The sequence below is a fragment of the Acomys minous genome, assembly GCF_964271855.1.
Source record: "Acomys minous genome assembly, chromosome: 7".
NCBI lineage: Eukaryota > Metazoa > Chordata > Mammalia > Rodentia > Muridae > Acomys > Acomys minous.
Window position 1 is genome coordinate 108,323,762 of NC_140488.1, and position 10,000 is coordinate 108,333,761.

The 10,000-nt window shown below is 46.1% G+C and overlaps 2 protein-coding genes across 2 annotated transcripts in view; one reads left to right on the forward strand and one right to left on the reverse strand.

Annotated features, from left to right (window-relative positions):
- The window catches only part of TBC1D25 (TBC1 domain family member 25), a 27,226-nt gene that overhangs the window by 16,619 nt on the left and 607 nt on the right, over positions 1–10,000 (reverse strand). The window contains exons 2-3 of the mRNA XM_084790612.1: positions 8,378–8,487; positions 6,666–6,820 (exon numbers count right to left, since the gene is read on the reverse strand). Coding sequence (XP_084646738.1) covers positions 6,666–6,820; positions 8,378–8,487 — 265 coding nt within the window. The remainder of the gene's footprint in view (positions 1–6,665; positions 6,821–8,377; positions 8,488–10,000) is intronic.
- LOC311601560 (large ribosomal subunit protein eL32-like) lies at positions 4,287–5,989 on the forward strand. The gene has a single exon (XM_084789050.1). The coding sequence runs from the start codon at positions 4,591–4,593 to the stop codon at positions 4,996–4,998; it is 408 nt and encodes a 135-aa protein (XP_084645176.1). The 5' UTR covers positions 4,287–4,590; the 3' UTR covers positions 4,999–5,989.

Here is a 10,000-nt window from a genome sequence, read left to right on the forward strand (position 1 = left end):
TGAGTTCGAGGCCAGCCTGGTCTATAGAGTGAGTCCAGGACAGCCAAGACTACACAGAGAAACCCTGTCTCAAAAAAAAAACCAACCAAACAAACAAAAAACAACATAGAAATGGTTTGGAGATGGCTGGGAGGTTGAGAGCACTGACTGCTCTTCCAGGCGACATGGGTTCAATTCCCAACACCCACACGGCAGCTCACAACTGTCTGTAATTCCAAGATCTGACATTCTCACACAGACATACATGCATGCAAACACCAATGCACATAAAAGAAAAAAGAAAAAAACACAAAAATATTATAAGAATGTACTTCATGGTTTTAATCCCTGGTGGGAGGATGTGGGGCTGCTTCAGACTGTCCGCAGAAGCTAAGATTTGCCTCGTGCACTAGCATATATGTGACGTTTGGAATTCTGGGAAAATTTCAGCGGGTATATAATGCTAGAGCCCTGATAGGTGGGGTGGGTGGCTATTGATCTTTTAGAGAGGTTGGTTGTAGTTTCTTTTTTTAAAAAGATTTATTTATTATTATGTATACAGTGCTCTGCTTGCATGTACTCATGCAAACCAGAAGAGGGCGCCATATCACATTATAGACAGTTGTGAGCCACCATGTGGTTGCTGGGAATTGAACTCAGGACCTTTGGAAGAGCAGGCAGCGCTCTTAACCACTAAGCCATCTCTCCAGCCCTTGGTTGTAGTTTCTTAATAGCTGTGGTCAAATAAGAAACAAAAGGAAAGAAAGTAGATTCAGAGATTTTTCTAATTCCTATCTCTCCCCTATCCTTGTTTTTCTCCTATCTAGTGTAAGGGGGTGAAACAGGGGAGGGAATAAAGGGGTGGGAAAAAGGAGGGCCCACAAAATAGCAAAGACTGGCTATGGGACGGCCTGAGCTACACAGTGAGAACCTGTCTCCAAGAAACAAAACGGAACAAACACAACCCAAAGCCCCACATAGAGCAACTGAGATAAACCAACAGGCAAAGGCACTTGTTACCAAGTTGGGTGACCAGGTTCAATCCCCAGAACCCACATGGTGGAAGAACAGTCCCATAAGTTGTCCTCTGTCTGTCACACATGCCATGGCAGTCACGTGTGTGCACGCCCACGCAGGATGGCTCTGTATATTGATGACCTAAATTCAATCCCCAAGACTCACATGATAGAAGGAAAGACCTGACCTCTGAAAGCTGTCCTCTGACTTCCACACGCACTCTGGCATATTTGTGGACAGACACACACACAGAGTAAAATATACTACAAATTTAAGGCAACTCATTTTGGAGCCTTATGACTTCAGGGAGCTGTTTCTTTCTCAGTAAACCTTGCTTGCTAGTCTTTTTAAAAATGTTTGTAGGAGGCTAGAGAGATGGCTCAGAGGTTAAAAGCATTGTCTGCTCTTCAGAGGTTTGGAGTTCAATTCCCAGCACCTATATGGTGGCTCACAACCATCTATAATGTGATCTGATGTCCTCTTCTGGTGTGCATGCAGGCAGAGCACTGTATGTATAATAATAAAAAATAAATATTAAAAAGTGTTGCCGGGTGGTGGTGGTGGCGCACATCTTTACCTGGTTTACAAAGTAAGTCTAGGATAGTCAAGGTTGTTACACAGAGAAACTGTGTCTCAAAAAAAAAATGTTTGTAGGAAAGCCGGGCCTGGTGGCACACCCCTGTAATCCCAGCACTCGGGAGGCAGAGGCAGGTGGATCACTGTGAGTTCGAGGCCAGCCTGGTCTACAAAGTGAATCTAGGACAGCCAGGCTACACAGAGAAACCCTGTTTTGATAAACAAACAAACAAACAAAACCAACAAAGCCGGCCATGGTGGCCCACGCCTTTAATCCCAGCTTTCCAGAGGCAGAGGCAGGTAGATCTCTGTGAGTTCGAGGCCAGCCTGGTCTACAAAGCGAGTCTGGGACAGCCAGGCTACACAGAGAAACCCTGTCTTGAAAGAAACAAAACAAAAGGTTTGTGAATGAAGAGATCAGAGCAAGAAAATAAAATGAGAAACAGACCATGCAAATGCTGGAACCTGGCAGCTAAGACTGCTCTTTTGGAAACAGTGGGGACAGAACTGATTCATCAATAACTGGACAGCTATTTTTTAAAAAATATGAGTGTATGTCTGAGCACCACATGCATGCAATACCCTTGGAGGCCAAAAGATGGCGTCATGATCCCCCTAGGACTGGAGTTCCAGACTGTTTTGAATTGTCGTGTAGGTGCTGAGAACTGAACCCAGGTTCTATCGAGGAGCCAGTACTCCTAACTGCTGAGCCACCTCTCTAGCCCACGAACAACTATTTTTTTTATAGATCAGTTTGTGGTTAGGAAGATGCCCCAGTCAGTAAAGTGGCTCCCGCACAAGCAAGAGGACCTGAGTGCGGGCCTCTAGTCATCTTCAGAATCCACATAAAACAAGAGGCGCAGTGGCAGTGACATGTGCCTATAATCCCAGCTCTTGGGGAGTAAGGCCAGAGGCTCCATGGGCTTGCTGATCAGCCCATCGAGCCAATTGGTCAGTTCTGGCTGCAGTGAGAAACCCATCTCAAAATAATAAAGTGGATGGTGATTGGGAAACTCAACATTGCTCTTCCTCCACGCACACACATGCACCCATACATGAACCACAGAAACACTGAGAAAGGGACTTTTTAAAATGTGCTTCCATGAACGAGACAGAAATCTTTGGCTCTAAGCTCTATTAGCATCGCCTTGGTCCTTAAGCAGCTGGGTCTGCCCTGTGCTTATCCAGCCAGGAAGATTATTTGTTTGAATAATACTGCTGTTTGCACTTTAGAGACGAGGGAACCGAGGCCTGGGGAATTACTTAAGTGACAGACTTAAGTTATTGCCACATTTCTCTGTGCCCTACTGTCTGACTTCTGTTCTCCAAACGTGCCCTTCTCTTTCCTCCTACTTCCCTCTGTCCTCTCCCTCCCTCTTTCTCTTTCTCAAGGCTGCCAAGCAGTTTTGTTTTGTTTTCTGAGGCAGGGTTTCTCTGTGTAGCCCTGGCTGTCTTGCACCACCTGCACTGCTTCTGTGTTTTAAGGCTGACTTGGGAGTCAAGGCAATCCTCTTGCCACAGCCTGCTAACTGTTGGGAAGGCTGCCAGCCTGCCAGGCTTTTCATCTTTTTTATTAAAAAAAAAAAAAACCGAAAAAAAAAACCAACAAAAAAAAAAAAACAAGGTCTCTCAGTCTGGGGTGGTGGTGCACACCTTTAATCCCAGCATTTAGGAAGCAGAGGCAGGTAGATCTCTGTGAGTTCAAGGCCAGCCTGGACTACAAAGGGAGTCCAAGAAACCCTGTCTTGAACAACTAAAACCAAAAAGAAAAAAGAAAAAGAAAGAAAGAAAGAAAAGAAACAAGGCCTCTCTATGTAATCTTGGCTGTCCCGAAACTATGTATATGTAGACCAGACCAGGCTGGCCTCAGACTCACAGAGATCTGCCTGCTCCTGCCTCTCTGAGTGCTGGGATTAGAGGTGTGTGCCACCAGACCTGACCCCTGCCAGTCTAAACAACGTCAAAACATCATAGAGTCAAATTGTTCAGGAAAAAAAAAACTCTGCAACTACCTGGGTTCGATTCTTGCTCTTCCACTATGTATGGTACACAGACAAATATCTCTCTAGGCCTGCTTCTTCATCTATTTTATGGAAGAAGAATAATCTCTCTTCTGTAAGGTGGTTTGGTTTGTTTGTTTGTTTGTTTGTTTTTGTGTTGTTTTTTTATTTTAGACGGGGTCTCTTTCTATGGCCCTGGCTGTCCTGGAACTCTCTATATAGACCAGACTGCAGGATGGCCTCAAACTCAGACAGATCTGCCTGCCTCTGCCTCCTGAGTGCTGGGATTAAAAATGTGTGCCACCCTAGCTCTGTAAGAGTATCTGGACAATTAACTATATTCATTAAATGGCCAGGTATTCCATTTAGCTGTTAATGTTTACCATGATGTCCAAAAACTGCCCCAGTCATCCCAAATAGGTACGAAAGTTCTCTAGGGCTATGAACTGCATGACTCCATAACATTTTGTTACAAAAGAAAAAGCTTGCTGAGTTGGCAAGATGGTCTAGTGGGTAAAGGCACTTGCTGTCAAGCATGATGACCTGAGTGTGATCCCCAGGGTTGTTCTCTGACCTCCACATATGTGTCATGGCACACATGCACATGTGTGCACATGCATACCATACACACACACACACACACACACACACACACACACACACACACCAAATATGTGATTTAAAATACTTGCTGAGTATCTAGCATTGCTGCTGTTGGGAAAGTAGACATATTAGGAAGTAGACCCAGGCAGTGGTTGCGCACGCCTTTAATCCCAGCGCTCGGGAGGCAGAGGCAGGCGGATCGCTGTGAGTTCAAGGCCAGCCTAGTCTACAAAGCGAATCCAGGACAGCCAAGGCTACATAGAGAAGCCCTGTCTCGAAAAACAAAAAACAAACCAAAAAGACATGATAAAGTATACTCCAGTGCTATAACGCTGGCCTTGTATTTGATTCTTAGAAGCTCTTCCTTCTTCCTCGGCGCTACCTGCGAGGTGGCTGCCATCTCTTTTGCAGCATCATGGCTGCCCTCCGGCCTCTGGTGAAGCCCCAGATCATTAAAAAGAGGACCAAGAAGTTCATCAGGCACCAGTCAGACCGATATGTCAAAATTAAGCGAAACTGGTGGAAACCCAGAGGTATCGACAACAGGGTGCGAAGAAGATTCAAGGGCCAGATCCTGATGCCCAGCATTGGTTATGGGAGCAACAAGAAGACCAAGCACATGCTGCCTAGTGGCTTCCGGAAGTTTCTGGTCCACAATGTCAAGGAGCTGGAAGTTCTGCCGATGTGCGACAAATCTTACTGTGCTGAGATTGCTCACAACGTTTCCTCCAAGAACCGAAAAGCCATCGTAGAAAGAGCGGCACAGCTGGCCATCAGGGACACCAGTCCCAACGCCAGGCTGCGCAGTGAAGAAAATGAGTAGATGGCTTCAGTGCGTGTTTTATTTGTGTTTAAATAAAACCATAAAAACTGCCAAAAAAAAAAAAAAAGAAGAAGAAGAAGAAAAAGAAACAAACCAAAACCAACCAACAGCACAGGCAGGCATGGTGGAGAATGTGCCTAGCTTAGTACTTGGAAGGCACAGACAGAAGGATTCCTGTAAGGTTTATGGCAAGTTCCAGGCTAGCTAGCTAGGGCCATACACCACAACTATTTCAAAAAAAAAAAAATGTCAAAACCAAAACCAAATTCAAACCCATAACAACATTAAAAACAGAACACATTGCTGGGCGGTGGTGGCGCAAGCCTTTAATCCCAGCACTCGGGAAGCAGAGACAGGTGGGTCGCTGTGAGTTCGTGGCCAGCCTAGTGTACAAAGTGAGTCCAGGACAGCCACGGCTACACAGAGAGACCCTGTCTCGAAAAGCCAAAATAGGGGCTGGAGAGATGGCTCAGAGGTAAAAAGCACTGTCTGCTTTTCCAGAGGTCCTGAGTTCGATTCCCAGCAGCCACATGGTGCCTCACAGCCATATATAATGTAACCTGGTGCCCTCTTCTGACCTGCAGGTAAACAAGCAGACAACACTGTATACATAATAATAGAATAAATCTTTAAAAGAGAAAAACCTAAATAAATAAATAAATAAAATAATACACTGGGTGGGGCTGGAAAGATGGCTCAAAAGAAACTGGCTGGCTGCTCTTCCAGAGGACCGTGGTTCAGTTCCAGTTCAGAACATCCTATGCCATCTTGTGGCCTTCTTGGGCACCAAGCATGCACATAGTGCATAGACATCCATGCAGGCAAAACACGCTTTCCATAAAAACAGCTGGGCACAGTGCTTCATATCTGTAATCCCAGCACTCAGGAGGCAGAGGCAGGCAGATCACTGTGAGTTCGAGGCCAGCCTGATCTACAGAGAGAATCCAGGACAGCCAAGGCTACAGAGAAAACCTGTCTCGAAAAACCAAAAAAGAAGGAGGAAGAGGAGGAGGATGACGAGGAGGAAGAAGAGGGGGAGAAGAGGTAAAGAGAAACCAAAACCCCACCATCAACAGCAAAAACTATGAGAGTGAACACTGGAGCTGACTTGTAGCACTTGTAGCACTGCGTTTAGCCAATGTGAGTGAGCAAGGCCTGGCTTTCACGTCTGAATACCTGGTGCCTATAGCCCTCATCCAAAGCCCATTAGCTTTTCTGCCTCATTTGCTTTATCTTTCTCCTTCTACATGTAAGCACATCTCTGTAAAATTATTTAGAAACACCGTGCATGTTACCCCTTCACATGTAAATGGTTTTTCCCCAAGAGCATGGATATCTTCCTTCAGTAGCCCTGAAACCATCACCATATTGTTATTAATTGCCAATGTGAAAATATAGGTTGAATATTCGTAGTTTGAAAATTCAAAATCCAGCCGGGCGTGGTGGCGCACGCCTTTAATCCCAGCACTCGGGAGGCAGAGGCAGGTGGATCTCTGTGAGTTCGAGGCCAGCCTGGTCTACAAAGCAAGTCCATGATAGCCAGGGCTGCACACAGAAACCAACTGTGTCCCTGCTGCCTCCCAGGAATGTATTGCAAGGTGTAGATTTAGCACCCTGCAGGAAAAGCTGGATCTCCAAGCAGCTCCCATAAGGCGCCAGGTACTCACTGTCCTCTGATGGACGAATGTCTACACGCAACTGTAGATAAGGTTTGGAGGCAGTGGCGAAAGCTGTGCTGAGGTCCCAATCAGAAAGGAGGGAGAGGAAAACTTCCTGTCCTAGCCGGTCTCGAGCCAGGTAGCTGATGCCAAAGTTCTTCTTCCTGGACAAAGGATATGAGGGAGCTCTTGGGATCCCAGCAGCTTCAAGATTGGTTTTACAAAACAAGGAAGGCAATGTGAAAGGGATCGACAACAACTTCCTTCTATTTGCTGGGAACTATGCTAAGGATTATGGGTAGTTTGAGGTTAGGTCAGTTTATATCCACTTTGTTATACAAACACAGGAACAGATACACACCTGCTTATAGCTGGAGGGCACACAGAAAACTGGTAAAATGCTGGTCCCCTCTGGGGATTGTAACAGTGTAGTTGAGGGATAGAAGTGGCAAGAAAGCAGCCTTCTTACTACATAAAAAAAAGCAGTCTGTATGTTTATTTTTTTACAACAAAATGTTAAGGCATTATAGCAACTAAGAATGTATTCTTCAGATACACTTGGGCAACTAAGAAGTATTTTGCTTGATGATCACTGTAAACCAAGGATCATCCTAAGTATCCATCGATTTCATAGTATTTAAATTTATTACAACTGCCTTCTATTCCTCCAGAACAGCCTACCACAACAAAATAACCATCACATCTACCCCCAAGAGATATCAACACGCTGGGCGGTGGTGGCGCACGCCTTTAATCCCAGCACTCGGGAGGCAGAGGCAAGACGATCTCTGTGAGTTCGTGGCCAGCCTGGTCTACAAAGTGAGTCTAGGACAGCCAGGACTGTTACACAGAGAAACTATGTCTTGGAGAGAGAGAGAGAGAGAGAGAGAGATCTCAACTCTCAGCTATCGGATTGACACATTTTGCAATGTCTTATAGTAACTACTGTCTGTGAGGGCATGAGGAAAACAAGACACTTTATTCGTTTCTTTCTTCCTTTTGGGACAGTTTCATTACGTAGCCTAGACCGGCCTCCGGCCTCCTGTCTCAGCCTCCAAGAGTACCGAGATCACAGATAAGCATTACCATACTTGGTGAAACCAACATTTTATTTTATCTTGATTTTTAAGAGGTCTCTCTGTATAGCCCTGGCTGTCTTGGAACTCACTATGGAGAGCGGACTGTCAAAGATCTGCCTGTCTGCCTCTGGAGTGCTAGGACTAAATGTGTGGACCAGCACACACACCCAGCAAAACATTTTCTATGCTGCTGATGAGGCTGTATTGGTAAAAACCTGTCTGGAGAGCCATTCTGAAAACATTCCTTGAAAGTTTTAAAAAACACACACCTTAAACCAGGCGGTGGTGGCGCACACCTTCAATCCCAGCACTCGCGAGGCAGAGGCAAGCAGATCGCCGTAAGATCGAGGAGATGGAGGCCAGCCTGGTCTACAAAGTGAGTCCAGGACAGCCAAGGCTACACAGAGAAACCCTGTCTCAAAAAAAAAAAAAAAAGCACACACCTTGTAGCCCCAAAATACTATAAGTACAATACTGCTGGTTTATCCTCCAATTTCCCCCGAAGAGTCCAAGCAAGATACACATATTCATTGTGGGATTATTCGAAGAAAAAAAAAAGAAAGAAAAACAAACAAACAACAAAACCACAAAAACCAGACAGTCACTGGTGAGATGGGTGGCCTGCTCCATCCTCCCACTCACCCATTCAAGTCAAAGGCTCGGATGAGGATGTGCTGCAACACGTCCAGCGAAGTGATCTGAGGATCTACAGCGAAAGAGCGAAATTCTGGGGACAAGAAGCTCTCACATTTCTGGGGAGAGAAGACAAGGGGTAGGCCGTGATGGGCCATATCACCATGGGGGAAAGGTGGGAGACGTATAGAGCAGTAGAGGGCAGGGTCGGAGAGGGGGCTAGGGACCAGATTTATGTGGGATATTCTTGGTCATAGTGGAGACTTTGGTTTTTGTTCTGGGTGAGGGGAAGCCACCCTCTGCGCAGAGAAAGGATGGATGTGTCCTTAGGAGTTTACAGGGTCCGTGTCTGCTCTGCAAAAACAGACTGGCAGGAACAAAGGCTACTGCAACGGTCCAGGTGTCTAATCCTTCTCCCTTAAATGCAGCTGCCAGAATCACCATGTCTAGTCTGAACACACACACACACACACACACACACACACACACTCAGGTCCCCATATTGCAATCAATCTAGCAAATCTCCCTATAACACCCTAATGCTCAAATCTTGTCAACAGCAAACCAAGAGTCCCAAGCCAGCCCTCCCTCTGCTCAGATTTCTTTTCTTTTCTTTCTTTCTTTTTTTTGTTTTTTTGTTTTTCCAGACAGGGTTTCTCTGTGTAGCCTTGGCTGTCCTGGACTCACTCTGTAGACCAGGCTGGCCTCGAACTCACAGTGATCCGCCTGCCTCTGCCTCCTGAGTGCTGGGATTAAAGGCGTGTGCCACCACCGCCCAGCTACAGATTTCTTTTCAACTTTATGCTCTCCTAGCATCAACCTGTGAGGAGTTACCTCGCGCACATCCTTCCTCCAGACTTTTGAGTGTGCTGATCTGACTTGGTCTGAGCATCGTTCCCACTCCATCTGGCTCCCGCACTAACTTGCCTTAGCGTGCTATTACACTGAAGTGATCTGTTGGCCTTCTCATCACTGTCAATGCCAGCATGCCAGTCGGAGGCACCGGTTACTACTTGCTGGAATTACTGCAACAGGTTCCTTCCTCTAGAGTATGCTTCACCAGCTGCCCTTCTCTCTCCGGATTGTCCTATCACTTTTGCCCTCAGTCTTCCTTCCTCCAAAAAATATGGGAACCTCCAGGAACATACCAGAGCCCATCTGCACTTCCTGGCCTTTACTCTTGCTGGCCTCTCTACTTAGAACTCTTCTCCCACCCTCAATGCACATACTGACTCTTTTTTCTTTTTATATTCAGGTCTCTGTGTATTAAATCCTCTTTGGGGGATTTTCCTATACACTCTTGGGTAAAGTAACTTCCCTAGATCCTAACCTTTGGTGTTATTTTATGATACTCACCAGTGTTCAAACCATCTCATTTAACTGTTTCGGTCCTCACATCCCAAAGCACGTGTGGTCAAGGGGTGGGACATGAACAAAAGTGCACTCGCAACATCAATATGTTGACTGACTTTATGACTCCTGACAACAGCCCCTCCATCATTCCTCTGGACTCCAGAGGCCTCTCCATGTAACCCTACAACCCACCCTCTCTACCCGTAGGCTCCACCCATTCACTCCATTGGCTCCTTCCCCTCTATTACCAGTTCCACACCCAACGATCTGTCCCCAAGA